Source organism: Ranitomeya imitator, chromosome 5 (assembly GCF_032444005.1).
Source record: "Ranitomeya imitator isolate aRanImi1 chromosome 5, aRanImi1.pri, whole genome shotgun sequence".
Taxonomy (NCBI): domain Eukaryota; kingdom Metazoa; phylum Chordata; class Amphibia; order Anura; family Dendrobatidae; genus Ranitomeya; species Ranitomeya imitator.
The window spans coordinates 244485847-244500784 of NC_091286.1; the positions used below are offsets into that span (position 1 = coordinate 244485847).

At 50.9% G+C, this 14938-nt stretch overlaps 1 protein-coding gene across 2 annotated transcripts in view; it reads left to right on the forward strand.

Moving 5' to 3' along the window:
* The window catches only part of MED23 (mediator complex subunit 23), a 211329-nt gene that overhangs the window by 146862 nt on the left and 49529 nt on the right, over nucleotides 1-14938 (forward strand). For both annotated transcript variants that reach the window (XM_069726015.1, XM_069726014.1), the window contains 2 exons: nucleotides 911-1035; nucleotides 7725-7930. In XM_069726015.1, coding sequence (XP_069582116.1) covers nucleotides 911-1035; nucleotides 7725-7930 — 331 coding nt within the window. The remainder of the gene's footprint in view (nucleotides 1-910; nucleotides 1036-7724; nucleotides 7931-14938) is intronic.

A 14938-nucleotide genomic window follows, 5' to 3' on the forward strand; every position in this document is an offset into this window, starting at 1 on the left:
GGAGCAGTGGTGTTACCGTCCGTACACTAGCAGAGGTGTCAGCTCGCTGATCTTTTACTGAGGATTTATTGTACGAATATATCCACACTAGTAGAATAAACCCGTTATTACTGCATTATAAACCTTCATTTAAGGACTGGGTCACACTTATGAGAAACTCCCACGAGTCTCAATACCTGGCACTTCCGCCGCCACTCGGGAAATGAGTGCGCTGCTGCATGTATTTCTATGCAGCTGAACGATCCTGTCCGAGTGCCGGCGGCAGTGCCGGGTATTGAGGTGCGAGTTTCTCGCAAGTGTGACTCCGGACTAACGCAGATTTTTTTTTCCGATCGATTCAATCTATAGATATATATTCACTTTTATTTGTTTTGTGTGTGTAAACATTATACTGTATCTGAACATGGTGTGTAATGATATTATCGAGTATGTGAAAGAGATTGGACAAGGAAATGGCATCACAATTCTTTTTTTTTTGTTAAATAATAATCTTTATTTAGCTTACAAAAACGCATACAAATCCGCATGAAAAAAACATGAAAATCCGCGCCGATTTTTACCTGCGTTTTCTGCCAAGAGAGGAAGAATGTGTGCAGAAAATTCCTCAGGCAAATCCGCAATGTGCGCACATACCCTTATTGTCTGCAGCGCAGATATCCTATCAATAGCGCTGCAGACAACTGGAAAACTCTGCTGCTGTGCTCAAGTTCACAGGATGAGCTGCTAAACTCACCAATTGGCTGCAGTGCTGAAAATGACTGGTACTGGCAGCAATGATGGAGACTGCTCATGTGTGTGTTAGTTTTGCTGTTCCATATTGATATAAAGTACAGAATTGCAGCATGTTTACATTTTTGCACATACAGCAGTTTGTTTTTTTCTTCCTCGTGATATTTTGTTGCTCTGCTAGATTTTTTCACAGGCTCTGAAACAATTCAAGGTACATGGTGCAAGGACATTCTGCAGACCATTATTAGCTTCACGCCACATAACTGGGCTTTGCATACTCTCAGCTGTTTTCCTGCTCCATTACAGGTAAATGTCTTCATGGTCTGTATTACTAATGTCATCCACAAGATGTTGGTCTATTTCTTCTCTTTTTACACTGAGTGATTTTTTTTTTGTTTAGTAAAGTTAACCCTTCAATGACTTGTTTCTTTATCGCCTCTCATTGGGTGACACAGGAACCATGGGTGTATGCTGCTGCCACTAGGAGGCTGACACTATGCAAATAAAAAAGTTCGCTCCTCCACTGCAGTGTACACCCCACCGACTGGCATTATACTCTTCAGTTTAGCTTAGTGTCAGTAGGAGGTGGACACGGGTCTTTCATTAGACCCTTATCTACCTCAATGTGCGTCGTTTCTTTTCAGGTTTTTCCGGAGGGATACAGGGTGATCAGTCACACCTGTACTCCCACAATTCGGACTACGAGTACGGCGTGTACTGCCATCCCGTACCCTCATAGATCCTTCTGCAGGACCAAGAGCCTAGCACACCAGCGTGCTTAGATGTCCGGTCCTGCCTTCGTCCCCCACCCACTCGCCCACCAGAGCCTGTCGGTTGCGGAGACGAGGACGTCCATCAGCTCCCTGGACGTCTCATTCCTTCCAGGTTAGTACTGGCGTGGGATGTTTAAGGTGAGTATTTTCCCTAATGGTCTCCCAACTCAGATCCTCAAAGGAGGTGCTTTATTTAAGGGGTTTCAGATGCGGGTCACCTTACCTGCTGGGCAGAGGTAAGGGGTCTTTCCCCGAGCTTGGTCCCATCTCTTTCAGCCGCCGCACTGCTTCCGTGGCTGCGGCCGCCTTGCCCCTGTTCCCAGCGCGGCTGCCTTACTGACTACTGTGCCGCTTCTAAAACTGTGCCCGCTCTGTTCCGGCCGCTCTCAGCGGCCTCCTTGCCACCAGCGCGGCCTTCTCTGGCTGCTGCACCGCCTGTGGCTGCCCTGCTCCGGCCGCTGTAAGCGGCCATTAATTATTTTCTTCAGTGCGGCGGCTCTGCCAAGCCGCCGCATCGCTGCGGGTCCCTGCGGCTGCGCTTCTCCGGCCGCTGTAAGCGGCCGTTCAGCCTGTCTTCAGCGCGGCGGCTTGCCAGGCCGCCACACCGCTTTGGGTCTGCCGCTGTATGCGGCTGCGCAGCTGCTGCGTCCTCTCCGACGCCGCAGCATTCTCCGGCACCTACTGCATCTTTAATTTAGGCCCCGGCTTCTGCCGGGGCCTACTACCGGTGCCGGGCTCCGCACCCTTTCCTCTTTCACCGGGTGGACTTTTCTCCCGCCCGACAATCTCACTGCGGCAGGGTCACAAGTTCCTCCTTTTCTCCGCCCACCGGCGCCATCTTGGGACTCCTGAACGCGAGTTCCCCTCTACAGACACCTGTCGCCACATTTCAGCGGTCACATCCGCAAATCGGCACAGTCTTTCCACTGTTCCAAATTGCGGCAGGAGCCCATACCTCCCCTGCCTAAGGGACTACTTCTCGCCGTAGGTCCATCCCATCAAGCCGGACCGCTTCCTCCTGATTCCGTTTTCGACTGCCGTGAGTAGCTCTGCACTGCAGACTGACACTCCCCTCTGCCCCCTAACCCTCTGGCATCTTCTTCAGGGACATTTTTCATAATGTCTTCCTCTAAATGGGGCCGCTCTCGTCTTCCTACTTATTCCTCTAATTCCTCTGCTTTAGTTAAATACTTTGCATGTTCGTCTTGTAACTGCAAACTTCCCTCAGGTCAGTCCTCTCCACTCTGTCAGGCCTGCAGCAACCCGATTGTGCCCACCACCCAGGATCCCCTGGCTGCTCCGCTCGAGAGCGATGCCCCCACCCCAGGCTGGGTTATCTCTGTCACAATCGGTGGCGGATCTGACACGGGTGTCTCAAACTTTAGTGTCAATGCTGGACCGATTACCCCTGCAGCCCTCCGCAGTAGCCAGCGGATCGCAGGAAGCTCCGTCCGAGCCCTCCATTGCAAACCGCAAAAGGTCCAGACAGGAACGCCGGTCTGAGTCCTCTTCCCGCTCCATCTCACCACACTGTCCTTCTCTGCGGTCGACTTGCCCCCGGTCCTCCTCCCCGGAGTCAGGCGAGGCGTTCTCTGATGCGCCCTCAGAGGATATTTCGGAGCTGGATTCAAACCAAATCGCTACCATGAGGGATATGGTACAGAATCTCATTGGAGCGATAAATCAAACTTGTGGCATCAGGGAGTCCGCTACGGAACCCGCAGATCAGGCGGTTTCCTTTAGACGGGCTAAACCACCTTCCAAGTTTTTCGCTCCTCACCCGGAATTTGAGGAGATTATGACCAGAGAAAGAGAGAACCCGACCAGATGCTTTCAGAGAGGAAAGCAACTTGGCGTTTTATACCCCTTTTCTCGGCAGCTCACCACTAATTGGACTGCTTCCCCTTCGGTGGATCCTCCGGTTTCCAGACTGTCCACCAACACAGTCCTTCCACTGTCCGGCGGAGCATATCTGAAGGATTCTAACAATAGTCATAGAATCTTTTGCGAAGTCAGCCTTTGAAGCGGCCTCAGCTAGTCTTTGCCCGGCGTTTGCTTCCACTTGGATTTCAAAATCCATATCCAAGTCAGGGAATTCTGGACGGGGCTCCTCCCGGACAGCTGGCGGAACTTGCCAACCAGATTTCTCACGCGGGTGAATATCTGGTCTCCGCCTCCCTGGATGCCGCATCTTGTGCGGCTCAGGCGTCCAGCAGCGCGGTTGCCATCCTGCCGGACCGTGTGGCTTAAGGCCTGGCAGGCGGATTTGTCTTCAAAAAAGTCCCTTACCAGCCTGCCTGTTCAGGGGTCTCGTCTCTTTGGTTCTAAGCTGGACCAAATCATCAAGGACGCCACCGGGGGCACGAGTGCTCTTCTTCCCCAGGCCAAACCTAGTCATCCTCCCCCTAGACGTCAATTTCGGTCCTTCCGGCCTTTTTGTCGCTTCGCGACGTCAATCTCTTTTCCCTAGCAGCAACAGAGGTCACAGGCACGTCAGGAGAAGACAGTATCCTTTAGGCCCAATCCTTCCTGGCGTCCTCGCTAATCCCAGGGTAGATCCTCCAGACCCAGGACTGGAAGGTCCACCTCGGCATGACTCTCTGCAAGATACCAACCCACCTCCCAGGCTGGGCGGCCGTCTCCTCTTCTTCAGTGACGTCTGGATCTCCTCAGTAGAGGACGCATGGGTCAGGGAAGTTGTATCCTTGGGATACAAGATAGAGTTCGTTTCACGTTCCCGGGATCGCTGCTTCGAGTCCCGACCTCCAAGAGACCCCGCTCTAGTTCCGGGTTTCTTCGCATCTGTCGCTTCTCTCCTCAAAGCCGGGGTAATCGTTCCCATCCCAGGATAAGAACGGTTCACAGGTTTCTATTCAAACCTGTTTGTGGTACCGAAAAAAGACGGCAAGGTTCGTCCCATTCTGGATCTCAAATTGCTGAACATGAGGGTTCGCCTGAGACACTTCAGGATGGAATCCCTTCGTTCGGTGATTGCTTCCATGGAGGCTCAGGAATTTGTGTTCCATAGATATTCAGGATGCCTATCTCCATGTCCTGATATTCCCGGGACATCACCAATGCCTGCGCTTTGCAGTCCTTCAGGAACATTTTCAGTTCGTCGCCCTGCCGTTTGGTCTTGCAACCGCCCCAAGAGTTTTCACGAAGAACATGGTGGCGCTGATGGCCAGCTTGAGGGTCAGAGGCCTGGTTCTGTTACCATACCTCGACGACATCCTCATCAAGGCTCCGTCCTTTTCTCAGGGCCACGAAAGCCTGTCCATCGTTCTCAACACCCTAGCCCGTTTCGGATGGCTGGTCAACCGGAAGAAGTCCTGCCATATTCCTTCTCAGCGCATCATCTTTCTGGGCATGGTCTTCGACACTCGTCAGACCAAGGTCTCCCTTCCCGAAGACAAGAGATACATCCTTTGTCGGGACGTCCGCTTGCTCCAGGGCCCTCGGTCTCCCTCCTTCCGATCGGCCATGAAGGTTTTGCGGAGGATGGTAGCAACATTGGAAGCGATTCCCTCTGCCCAATTTCACTCGCGACCTCTTCAGCAGGCCATCCTGTCTCAGTGGAACAGGTCTGTCTTCTCCCTGGACCGCCCGATCCGACTCTCTCTCCCCGGGTCAAACGGTCTCTCAACTGGTGGCTCACGTCACCTCTTGTCTCCCAGGGCAGGTCCTTCCTTCCAGTTCACTGGCAAGTGGTGACGACGGATGCATGCCTGCTCGGCTGGGGTGCGGTGTTCCGCCACCTGACTGTACAGGGCCGCTGGTCTGCACAGGAGTCAACTTTGCCGATCAATGTCCTCGATATCCGTGCCATTTTTCTGTCCCTTCGTCACTGGGAAAGGATTCTCAGGGGCCTTCCAATCCGAATCCAGACTGACAATGCCACAGCTGTGGCATATGTCAACCTTCAAGGGGGGACTCTGAGCTCCTTGGCCGAGGTATCCAAGATCCTCCTCTGGGCAGAGGCAACGGTTCCAGTGATATCCGCAGTGCATATCCACGGTGTGGACAATTGGGCCGCCGACTTCCTCAGCCGCGAGGGCCTTGCGGCAGGGGAATGGTCCTTGCATCCGGAGGTCTTCCATCAGATTTGTCTTCGATGGGGGACTCCGGATGTGGATCTCACGGCGTCTCGAATGAACAGGAAGGTTCCACAGTTCGTCTCCAGATCTCGCGAACCTCTTGCAGTGGGAGTCGACGCTCTGGCCATTCCTTGGTCACAGTTCGTGCTGCCCTACCTGTTCCCACCCCTTCCATGACTTCCCAAACTGTTGAAGAAGATCAACGCGGAAGGTGTGCCGGTCATTCTGATCGCCCCGGATTGGCCCAGGAGAGCTTGGTTCGCGGAGCTCGTCAATCTTCTCGTGGACGCTCCCTGGTGCCTTCCAGACAGGCCCGATCTTATGTCTTGGGGTCCGATCTGCTACCCGAATTCTCGGTCGCGCAGTTTAACGGCGTGGCTGAGACCGCAGTTCTAAGAGCGTCCGGCTTTTCGGACCGGGTGATTCACACCATGATTCAGGCTCGGAAGCCTTCGTCTTCCAGGATCTACTATCGTACCTGGAAGGCTTACTTCCGTTGGTGCGAGTCCAACCGCGTTTCATCTATGTCCTTTTCCTTGCCTTCCATTTTGGCTTTCCTTCAGGCTGGACTGGATTCGGGCCTGGCTTAGTTCCCTGAAGGGCCAGGTCTCTGCGCTTTCCATCCTTTTTCAGAAGACTTTAGCTTCCCGACCACAGGTTAAGACCTTCCTTCAAGGAGTAGCACACGCTGTCCCTCCGTACAGGGCCCCTGTGGATTCATGGGATTTAAACCTGGTTGTGGACGTTCTGAGGGTTTCCCCCTTTGAGCCTCTCAGGGAGATTCCCCTGTCAGTTCTATCTTGGAAAGTGACCTTTCTTGTGGCCATCACTTCTATCCGACGCGTTTCCGAGTTGGCGGCCCTATCTTGCCATCCTCCGTTCTTGGTCATCCACCAGGACAAGGTGGTCCTGAGGTCTCTGCCTTCTTTTCTTCCTAAGGTGGTTTCCACCTTCCACCTCAACGAGGACATCGTTCTACCTTCCTTTTGTCCAGCTCCGACTCCTCCTCTGGAGCGATCGTTGAACAAGCTGGACCTCGTCAGGGCAGTGAGGATCTACCTGGATAGAACGTCCACTTTCTGGAAGACGGATTCTCTTTTCGTCATTCCTGATGGCACACGCAGAGGCCAACGGCTTCTCAGGCGACTATTGCTCGCTGGATCAGAACGGCAATTCTGGAGGCTTACCGGGTCAAGAGCAGAGTGCCCCCTCCTGGGATCAAGGCTCACTCTACCCGGGCAGTCGGCGCCTCCTGGGCGGTGCATTACAGGACTTCCACCCTACAGCTTTGCAAAGCGGCAACCTGGTCTTCCATCCACACGTTCGCCAAATTTTACAAGGTCCATACCTATGCTTCGGCGGACGCCAGCCTAGGCAGAAGGATCTTGCAGGCGGCAGTGGCGAGTCCTCTGGCCTGATGGAAGTCTGTTTTTCCCACCCTAGGGACTGCTTTGGGACGTCCCATGGTTCCTGTGTCCCCCAATGAGAGGCGATAAAGAAAACAGGATTTTTGGTTGCTTACCGTAAAATCTGTTTCTTGGAGCCTCCATTGGGGGACACAGCACCCTCCCAGTGTTTCTCAGTTTTATGTTCTATGACTGTTCCTACGTTTACAGTTCTCAAGTTTGTGGTTGTGGTTTTCAACCTTGTTATTTATCTCCTCCTGCTTTCTCACTAACTGAAGAGTATAATGCCAGTCGGTGGGGTGTACACTGCAGAGGAGGAGCTAACTTTTTTATTTGCTTAGTGTCAGCCTCCTAGTGGCAGCAGCATACACCCATGGTTCCTGTGTCCTCCAATGGAGGCTCCAAGAAACAGATTTTACGGTAAGCAACCAAAAATCCTGTTTTTGTTCCTAGATGCCTTCTTTTTTAAGCTGTTGTGCGTATATAGGTGTTTAATGGCTGTAACGTCTTTTTCCAGGTCGTCCCTCATGACAGCACCACAGGAAATAATTGGTGCTGTCATGATGGACTCCTGGAAATACCGTTACCGGTATGACTAACTCCTAGTATTTTGGGTGGGGTAGATCTTTACGGTAAGATGGGGCAAAGGCAACATAACTTTATATACTGTATAGAATTTGTTGGGTATGCCACTTAAAATGATAGATCTGTTTTTGTAGGCATTCTTCAAGCAGAACAATGTGCCTCAAGAAAGTCGTTTCAACCTCAAGAAAAATGTGGAAGAGGAGTATCGGAAGTGGAAGTCCATGACCAATGAAAATGATATCATCTCTCACTTTTCCTTGCAAGGATCCTCGCCTCTGTTCCTTTGTCTGCTTTGGAAAATGCTTCTAGAGACCGATCAAATCAATCAGATTGGATACAGGTAAGTAAAGTCAAAAGCAGCAGAAATTTGTATGTTAGTCCTCAGGTGGTCTATTCCTGAAAGAGTGTGTATGTGTATAAAAAAAAAAAAAAAGCAGAGCAGCTATGGGTTAATTTTATTTATATTGTCATGACCGCATTCTCTTTCCATATGTACTATTATGACATATACTTGCTCGCAGAACCCATGAGTCCACTCTTTGCATAGATGACTGTTCTGTTGAATAACCTTTATGCCTAGAATTCTCCTTAGTGTTGGGGAAGTTTAATTTAAAATGAATAAGCTCTGCATGTATGGATGTAGAGAGAGATTTAATTATATAAAGAAACAGCACAGTTCAATTATCGTTTGCCACACTTCCCGTTTTTCATATCGCCAAAAATCCTTGTTTACTGGATGCTGATCTTTTAGCAGGCACCAGATATATTCCACCAAATAAAGCCCATTCAGCTCATCCAAGTAAACTATAAAAATCCTCCTTTGTTCCTTGATGGTATTAAAGTCCTATCCATATGTCTGTTTTCTACCGCTGTGTGCGTTCTCAGCCATTCTCATCATGGCAGTTAGAAGTGTCACATAAATCTTTCACCACATCAGCTTCCTCTCTAAGGAAGCTGACATGGCAAAACGCACATTATAGGGAATAGTGGTAAATATTTCTTTGTCTATATACATACATATATACATATATATGGCATGTCTGCATTAATAGGATATCATTTTTTCTCTATCCCCCATGACCGCACCACGGAGAGTGGGTATCCGCCCTTCAAGGACAGGAAACCTACAGATAAAAGGGTGGGATATCTCCCTCACATCAGTTGGTTTCCTAGCCCTGACTGGGAACCTGCAGTTTTGCGGTACCTGAATGAAGACATCGGGATGAAGAGATTACAGGGCCGGCCAGCCCGGGTTCTGGCAGCGGGGAGGCCCCTGCCACGGCTGGTGCGGTGCCTGAGGCCGCCGCCACTGGGACTGATGGTCTTGCAGGGCGAGCGGGGGGGTAGCGTGGCCACCGCTTCGGAGAGGAGACAGGGAGCGCATGTGCGGGCAGCGTGCGCTCTGAAGGTGGAGAAAGATGGCTGCTGCTTGAAAATTAAAGCAAGGCTTTACTGAGTTGCTCCCCGGTTACGCAGCCGCAGGAGGGGGGATGGACTGGAAGTGAACGCTGGGCAGTAAATTCAAAAGACAGTGTGCAGACTCTTCTTGCTGCATGCAGTCCCTGTGGATAATGGAGGACAGCGACCAGCAGCAGCACCATCAACAACCAAAGACGCAGGCTAAGAGGCATCTTCAAGCAAGCGATGTGGACGATCTAGCAGCCACTCTACACAGCCCAGCAGGAATTCTGGCACGATGGACAAGACACCGTCTCCAAAAAACCCTTTACTGGATCCTCTCCCTCCTCCAGAACTGGTACCTGCGGCTGCATCTGGATGGGTGATCTTTGTTAAAGTTCACCATTGTAATTGGGGTTCCCTTCTCTTCCTTTTCTTTATTAGGGAAGAAAGAGATTGGGAAACACGAAGCACATTTGTTGCCCCATGTGCGACAAAGCATTACCTGTGGCCTGGGATAAGAAGCTTTGTCAATCTTCCATAGAACAGGTGCTATGTGAGGAAACCCCAAACTTCGCCTCCAAACTGAGATCCGTAATCAAAACCGAGGTTGAGATTGCCTTTAAGTTCCTCAAACGGGGGGGCAAGGTTGAGGAGTGAAACCACAATGGACTCCTGGTGTGATCTGTCTAGCACCGGAGGCATAGGACCAGATATCTCCGACTCCTCCTTGTCCTCGGACGATGAAAAGGGGGGGAGGGGTGTCACTGGTTTCCTCTAGACAAAGTAGACACCTTAGTAAAAAAAAAGCTGTGAGATCTTCCATGGGGGTGATTGACCCTCACCCCAACAAAACGGTGGAGGGCATGATGTTTGAGGGGTTAGGCCAGAAGAGGCGTAAAGTTTTCCCCCTGAAGGAAAACATCCGGGCCCTAATTAAAAAGGAATGGGAGAAGCCCAATAGGAAAAACTCGTCGGTACCTTCCCTTAAGAGAAAGTACCCCTTTGAAGATGAGGCATCCACAGGGGTTAAGGCACCGAAACTAATGTTGCAGTGGCCAAAGCTTCTAAAAAATTTGCTGTTCCCTTAGGGGACATGGGTACATTGAAAGATCCTTTAGATAAAAAAAAATCCGACACCTTCCTTAAAGGGGCATGGGAATCGGCAGGGGGTAATCTTGGGCCCGCCATAGCAGCCATCTGTATCTCAAGATCCCTTATGATATGGGTGGATCAGTTAGAGAAGAAACTGCGAGATGGGGTACCCAGAAGCAAGGTCCTGGAATCCATTCCCTTGATTCGGGGTGCGGCTGCCTTTCTGGCTGACTCATCATCAACATCTAAATGTGCGTCTCTCTCAAATGTGACCCATAGAGCGCTCTGGCTCAAGTGCTGGCTGGGAGATTTACAGACTAAACTGAAATTGTGCTCAATCCCACGTGAGAGAATTTTATCTCTGAGGAAGGCAAGGGACAAAAAGGGTTCCCTAATCTGCCCCCCTCACTTAAATGGTCATTTAGGAGCAGATAATTTTTCCGTAGAAGGCCATCGAAGGAGCAGAAAGGATGGAAGGAAGGAAAAAGAGACAAAGGGTTCCTTTTTCGGATATCCCTCTAGAGATAAAAGATCCTCTAAGTGATGGGTTTTTCTCTGATCGCCCATGACGGCACCACGGAGAGAGGGGATCCGCCCACCAAGGACAGGAAACCTACGGATAAAAAGGCGGTACCACTCTCCTGCATCAGTTGGTTTCCTGTCCTTGATGGGAGACCTACGGACTTACCAGATCGACGTTGGAATTCCGGGGCCAACCAGTCCGACTCAGGCAGCTGGGGTCCCTCTGCCTCGGCTGGGGTGGTGACCTGAAGCGCCACCGCTGGGGGCTAGTGGGCTTACAGGGTGTGCGGGGGAGGTGACAAGGCGTTCGCGGTCACCTCCCCAGGTAAGATGCAGCAGCGGCAACATCCAGGGGGTCCCTCTGTGGTTGCGGGAGGTGCAGCGCAACCCTCCCTAAAACAAGCGTCAGTCTGCACGCTGCACCGCCATCGGGCGTGCAGAACAGCGCGCCAGGGTCTGCATAGGACCGGGGGCGCCGGTCAGCAGCGCCATATCTACACCCGGGCGCCATCTTCAATAGTTCGGCGCATGCCCGGGATCTGGGCTGGTCTCGCAAGGCGGCCGGAACCTCTGCGCAGGCGCCGGCGGGGTTGCCGCTCGGGTGCTTACTATGGTCTGCGCAGGCGCCGGCGGGGTTGCCGCTCGGGCGCTTACTACGGTCTGCGCAGGCGCCGCAAAGGATCGACTGCGCAGGCGCCGGCGTTCGGCGTTCCTCGCCGTCGGCCGAGCGCTACTGCGCAAGCGCAATGAAAAAAAAAAAAAGAGGAAGCGGCGGGAAGGTTTAAATAGGAGAATCTACATCCTCCCAGTGGCTCTGCAATATTAGGCAGGAGCCTCAGGAGCCTATAGTCGCCGCAGCGCCAGTGCAGCTCGCATCATTAAGGCAGCAACCGCAGACCCGCAGCATTATGAGTGACCCGGCATCACCCTTGCCAGAATCACCTCCACCTGTAGCGTCGCCGCAGCAGCAGCAAAAAAGGTGACAGCAGAAAGGACACCAGGACACCAGCAAAGAACGCCAAAGGTCCCAACACAGTAAGGAGTCCAGTACGGCGTCGGGAAAAAAGCCAGAGGCAGAGAATCCCCAATTGGTATTTATGGGTCCTGGAGGTGGTAAGTGGATCTTCGTGAAAGTCAGAGACAGTAAGATTATTATTTGTCTCTTTTAGGGGAGGAAGAGCGTAGGTAAAACCAAGCACAAAATTTGTGCCATCTGTAGAGAGGATCTTCCACCCGCCTGGGAGAAGAGACTATGCAATACTTGCATTCAGCAGACTGTATCTGAAAGCCTCCCTGGGTTTGCGACCGACCTAAAAAACCTGATTAAGGAGCAAGTGGAAGACACCTTTAGATCTTTAAAAAGTGGAAAAAAACGGAGAAAGACCAGACACAGGTCCCCGTCTCCAGTCTCAAAATCTGCTAGCGATAGTGAGAGTTCAGTGTCCTCCAACTCCTCCTCCTCATCTTCATCATCCACATCTTCCTCGGGGGGGCATAACTGTTTCCCTCTAGAGGACACCGATGGCCTCATAAAGGCAGTGAGAAGTACCATGGGGTTAGTAGACTCCCACCCTAAAAAATCGGTACAAGACATCATGTTTGGGGGCCTGGAACAAAAAAAGAGAAGAGCTTTTCCGCTTAACGACGCAATTGCAGCTTTAATTAAAAAAGAATGGAGGAAACCCATGAAAAAGGCCCTTCTAACTCCAAAAAGGAAATACCCCTTCGAGGATGAATCCTGCTCCTTTTGGGAGAAGGCCCCCAAATTAGACGTAGCAATCGCTAAAGCCTCAAAAAAATTTGCTCTCCCGTTTGAGGACATGGGGGTCCTAAAAGACGCTATGGACCTTTCTTAAAGGCTCTTGGGAGGCAGCGGGAGGAGGCCTAAAACCGGCAGTAGCAGCGGCATGTACTTCACGCTCCCTAATGATTTGGTTGAACCAACTAGAGGGTCAATTAAAGGGAAAAACTTCCCTGGACTCCATGCTGAATACATTACCCGTAATGAGGGGGGCCGCGGCTTTCCTGGCTGATGCCTCGGCCGACTCCATCAGACTAGCCGCCAGGTCAGCAGTGTTTGCTAATGCGGCCAGGCGAGCCCTCTGGCTTAAGAACTGGCCAGGCGACCTGCAAACGAAAACAAAACTGTGTACCATCCCCTGCGAAGGAGAATTTCTGTTCGGTTCTACCTTAGACGACATCTTGGAAAAAGCAGGGGACAAGAAAAAGTCCTTCCCCTCTCTGGGTCTCCCCTCTTATAGGAAGCCCTTTCGGAACAAGAGGTTTTTCCGTAAGAACCCAGGGAGAGGCCAGGGGAAATGGGAAGATAAGAGGAACAAAAATAAGGGGTTCATCTTCAACAAAAACCCTAACGATAACAAAAAACCTTCACAATGAAGGTTCGCCCCAGGTGGGGGGGAAACTATCTCTTTCTCCCAGCCTGGGAAAAGATTACCTCCAGTCAATGGATACTAAACATCATAGAATCAGGACTGAGGTTAACATTCAAGAGACGCCCTCATCCCTCTTTCACGATAACATCTACAAGATCCTCGGCAGAAGAGCAATTGGCGCTAGAAAACGAAGTCGTCGGGTTAGTAAAAAAGGGAGTACTCCTGGAGGTTCCCCCTCTATTAAGAGGACAAGGGTACTATTCCCCTCTATTCCTGAGGAAGAAACCAGACGGTTCCTTCAGGACCATTATCAATCTGAAAAACCTGAACGATCATCTCGAGGTCCAAGCATTCAAGATGGAAACGATAAAGTCATCTATCAAAATGCTGTTTCCTCGATGCTTTATGGTGGTCCTAGACCTGAAGGACGCATATTATCACGTCCCAATACACAAGGACCACCAAAGATTCCTCAGAATGGCGGTTCACATCAGGGGAGTCCTAAGTCACTTCCAGTTTTCAGTTCTACCATTTGGCCTAGCAATAGCGCCGAGGGTTTTTACAAAACTGATCGCGGAGGTAATGGCTCACCTCAGGGAAGAAAATACCTTGATCGTACCATATCTGGACGATTTCCTGGTGATAGGCTCCTCTCCGCAGCATTGCGAGAATCAACTAGCATTAGTGATTCATTCACTAAAGGAATTGGGTTGGCTAATAAACCTAGAAAAATCCAGACTGATGCCCTCTCAGGTCCAGGAGTACCTAGGTCTCACTCTAGACTCCAAAAAAATGAAATGTCGGCTCCCGGAGAACAAAATACAAAAACTAAAAAGTTTAGAGTTAAGAGTGCAATCTCTCCCTTCCATAACTCTCCGTCAGGGTATGTCCCTTTTAGGCTCTATGACCTCTTGCATCCCTGCGGTCCAGTGGGCCCAACTACATTCAAGAGATCTCCAATGGCAGCTATTGTCAGAACAAGTCAATCTAGGGGAGCATTTACACGGGCGGTTAACTTTATCTCCTCGCACCAATCACTCTCTGACTTGGTGGACGTTGCAGGAAAATCTTTCCCAGGGAGTCCCATGGGTAATCCCGATCTCGAAGGTCCTAACTACGGACGCAAGCCCCTCAGGGTGGGGGGCTCATCTGGGCGATCTAGTAGCCCAGGGCATCTGGTCTCCATCTCTAACAAACAAATCCTCCAACATGAAGGAACTTTTTGCGGTCAAATTCGCCCTTCAGGAATTCTTGGGGGTTCTTCACTCTCACCATGTAAGAGTGATGTCGGACAACCAGGTGGTGGTATCTTACCTAAATCACCAAGGAGGCACCCGTTCCAAAAATCTGATGGAAGTGACCAAGTCAATCCTAGAAATAGCCGAGAGCAACCTCCTATCCCTAACAAGCCTACACATAAAGGGAGTAGACAACTACAAAGCAGACTTCCTCAGCCGGTCCAGCCTAAAACAGGGAGAATGGGAACTAAATCAAGAGATATTTACCCTGATCACAGAAAAATGGGGGGTTCCCAAAATAGATCTCTTTGCGAGCCATCTAAACAAAAAGGTAGCCTCCTTTTGCTCCCTATCTCCCCTGGGGAACCCAGTAGTAGTGGATGCATTCCTGATGTCTTGGGGTCACCAACTGGTTTATGCCTTCCCTCCTCTTATTCTGATTCCAGCAGTGCTGAGGAAGATTCGGGAGGACGGGGCGCTGGTCATCTTAATTGCCCCGTTCTGGCCGAAAAGACCTTGGTTCTCATGGATGAGGAAGATGTCAATATCCGACCCTTGGGTATTACCAGATCTCCAGAATCTATTGTCTCAGGGCCCAGTCTGTCATCCGCAGGTCAAGAACTTGCACTTGACAGCTTGGCTCTTGAAAGGAAACTATTAGAAAGCAGGGGGTTCTCCCCCGGGTTAATTTCAACTTTATTA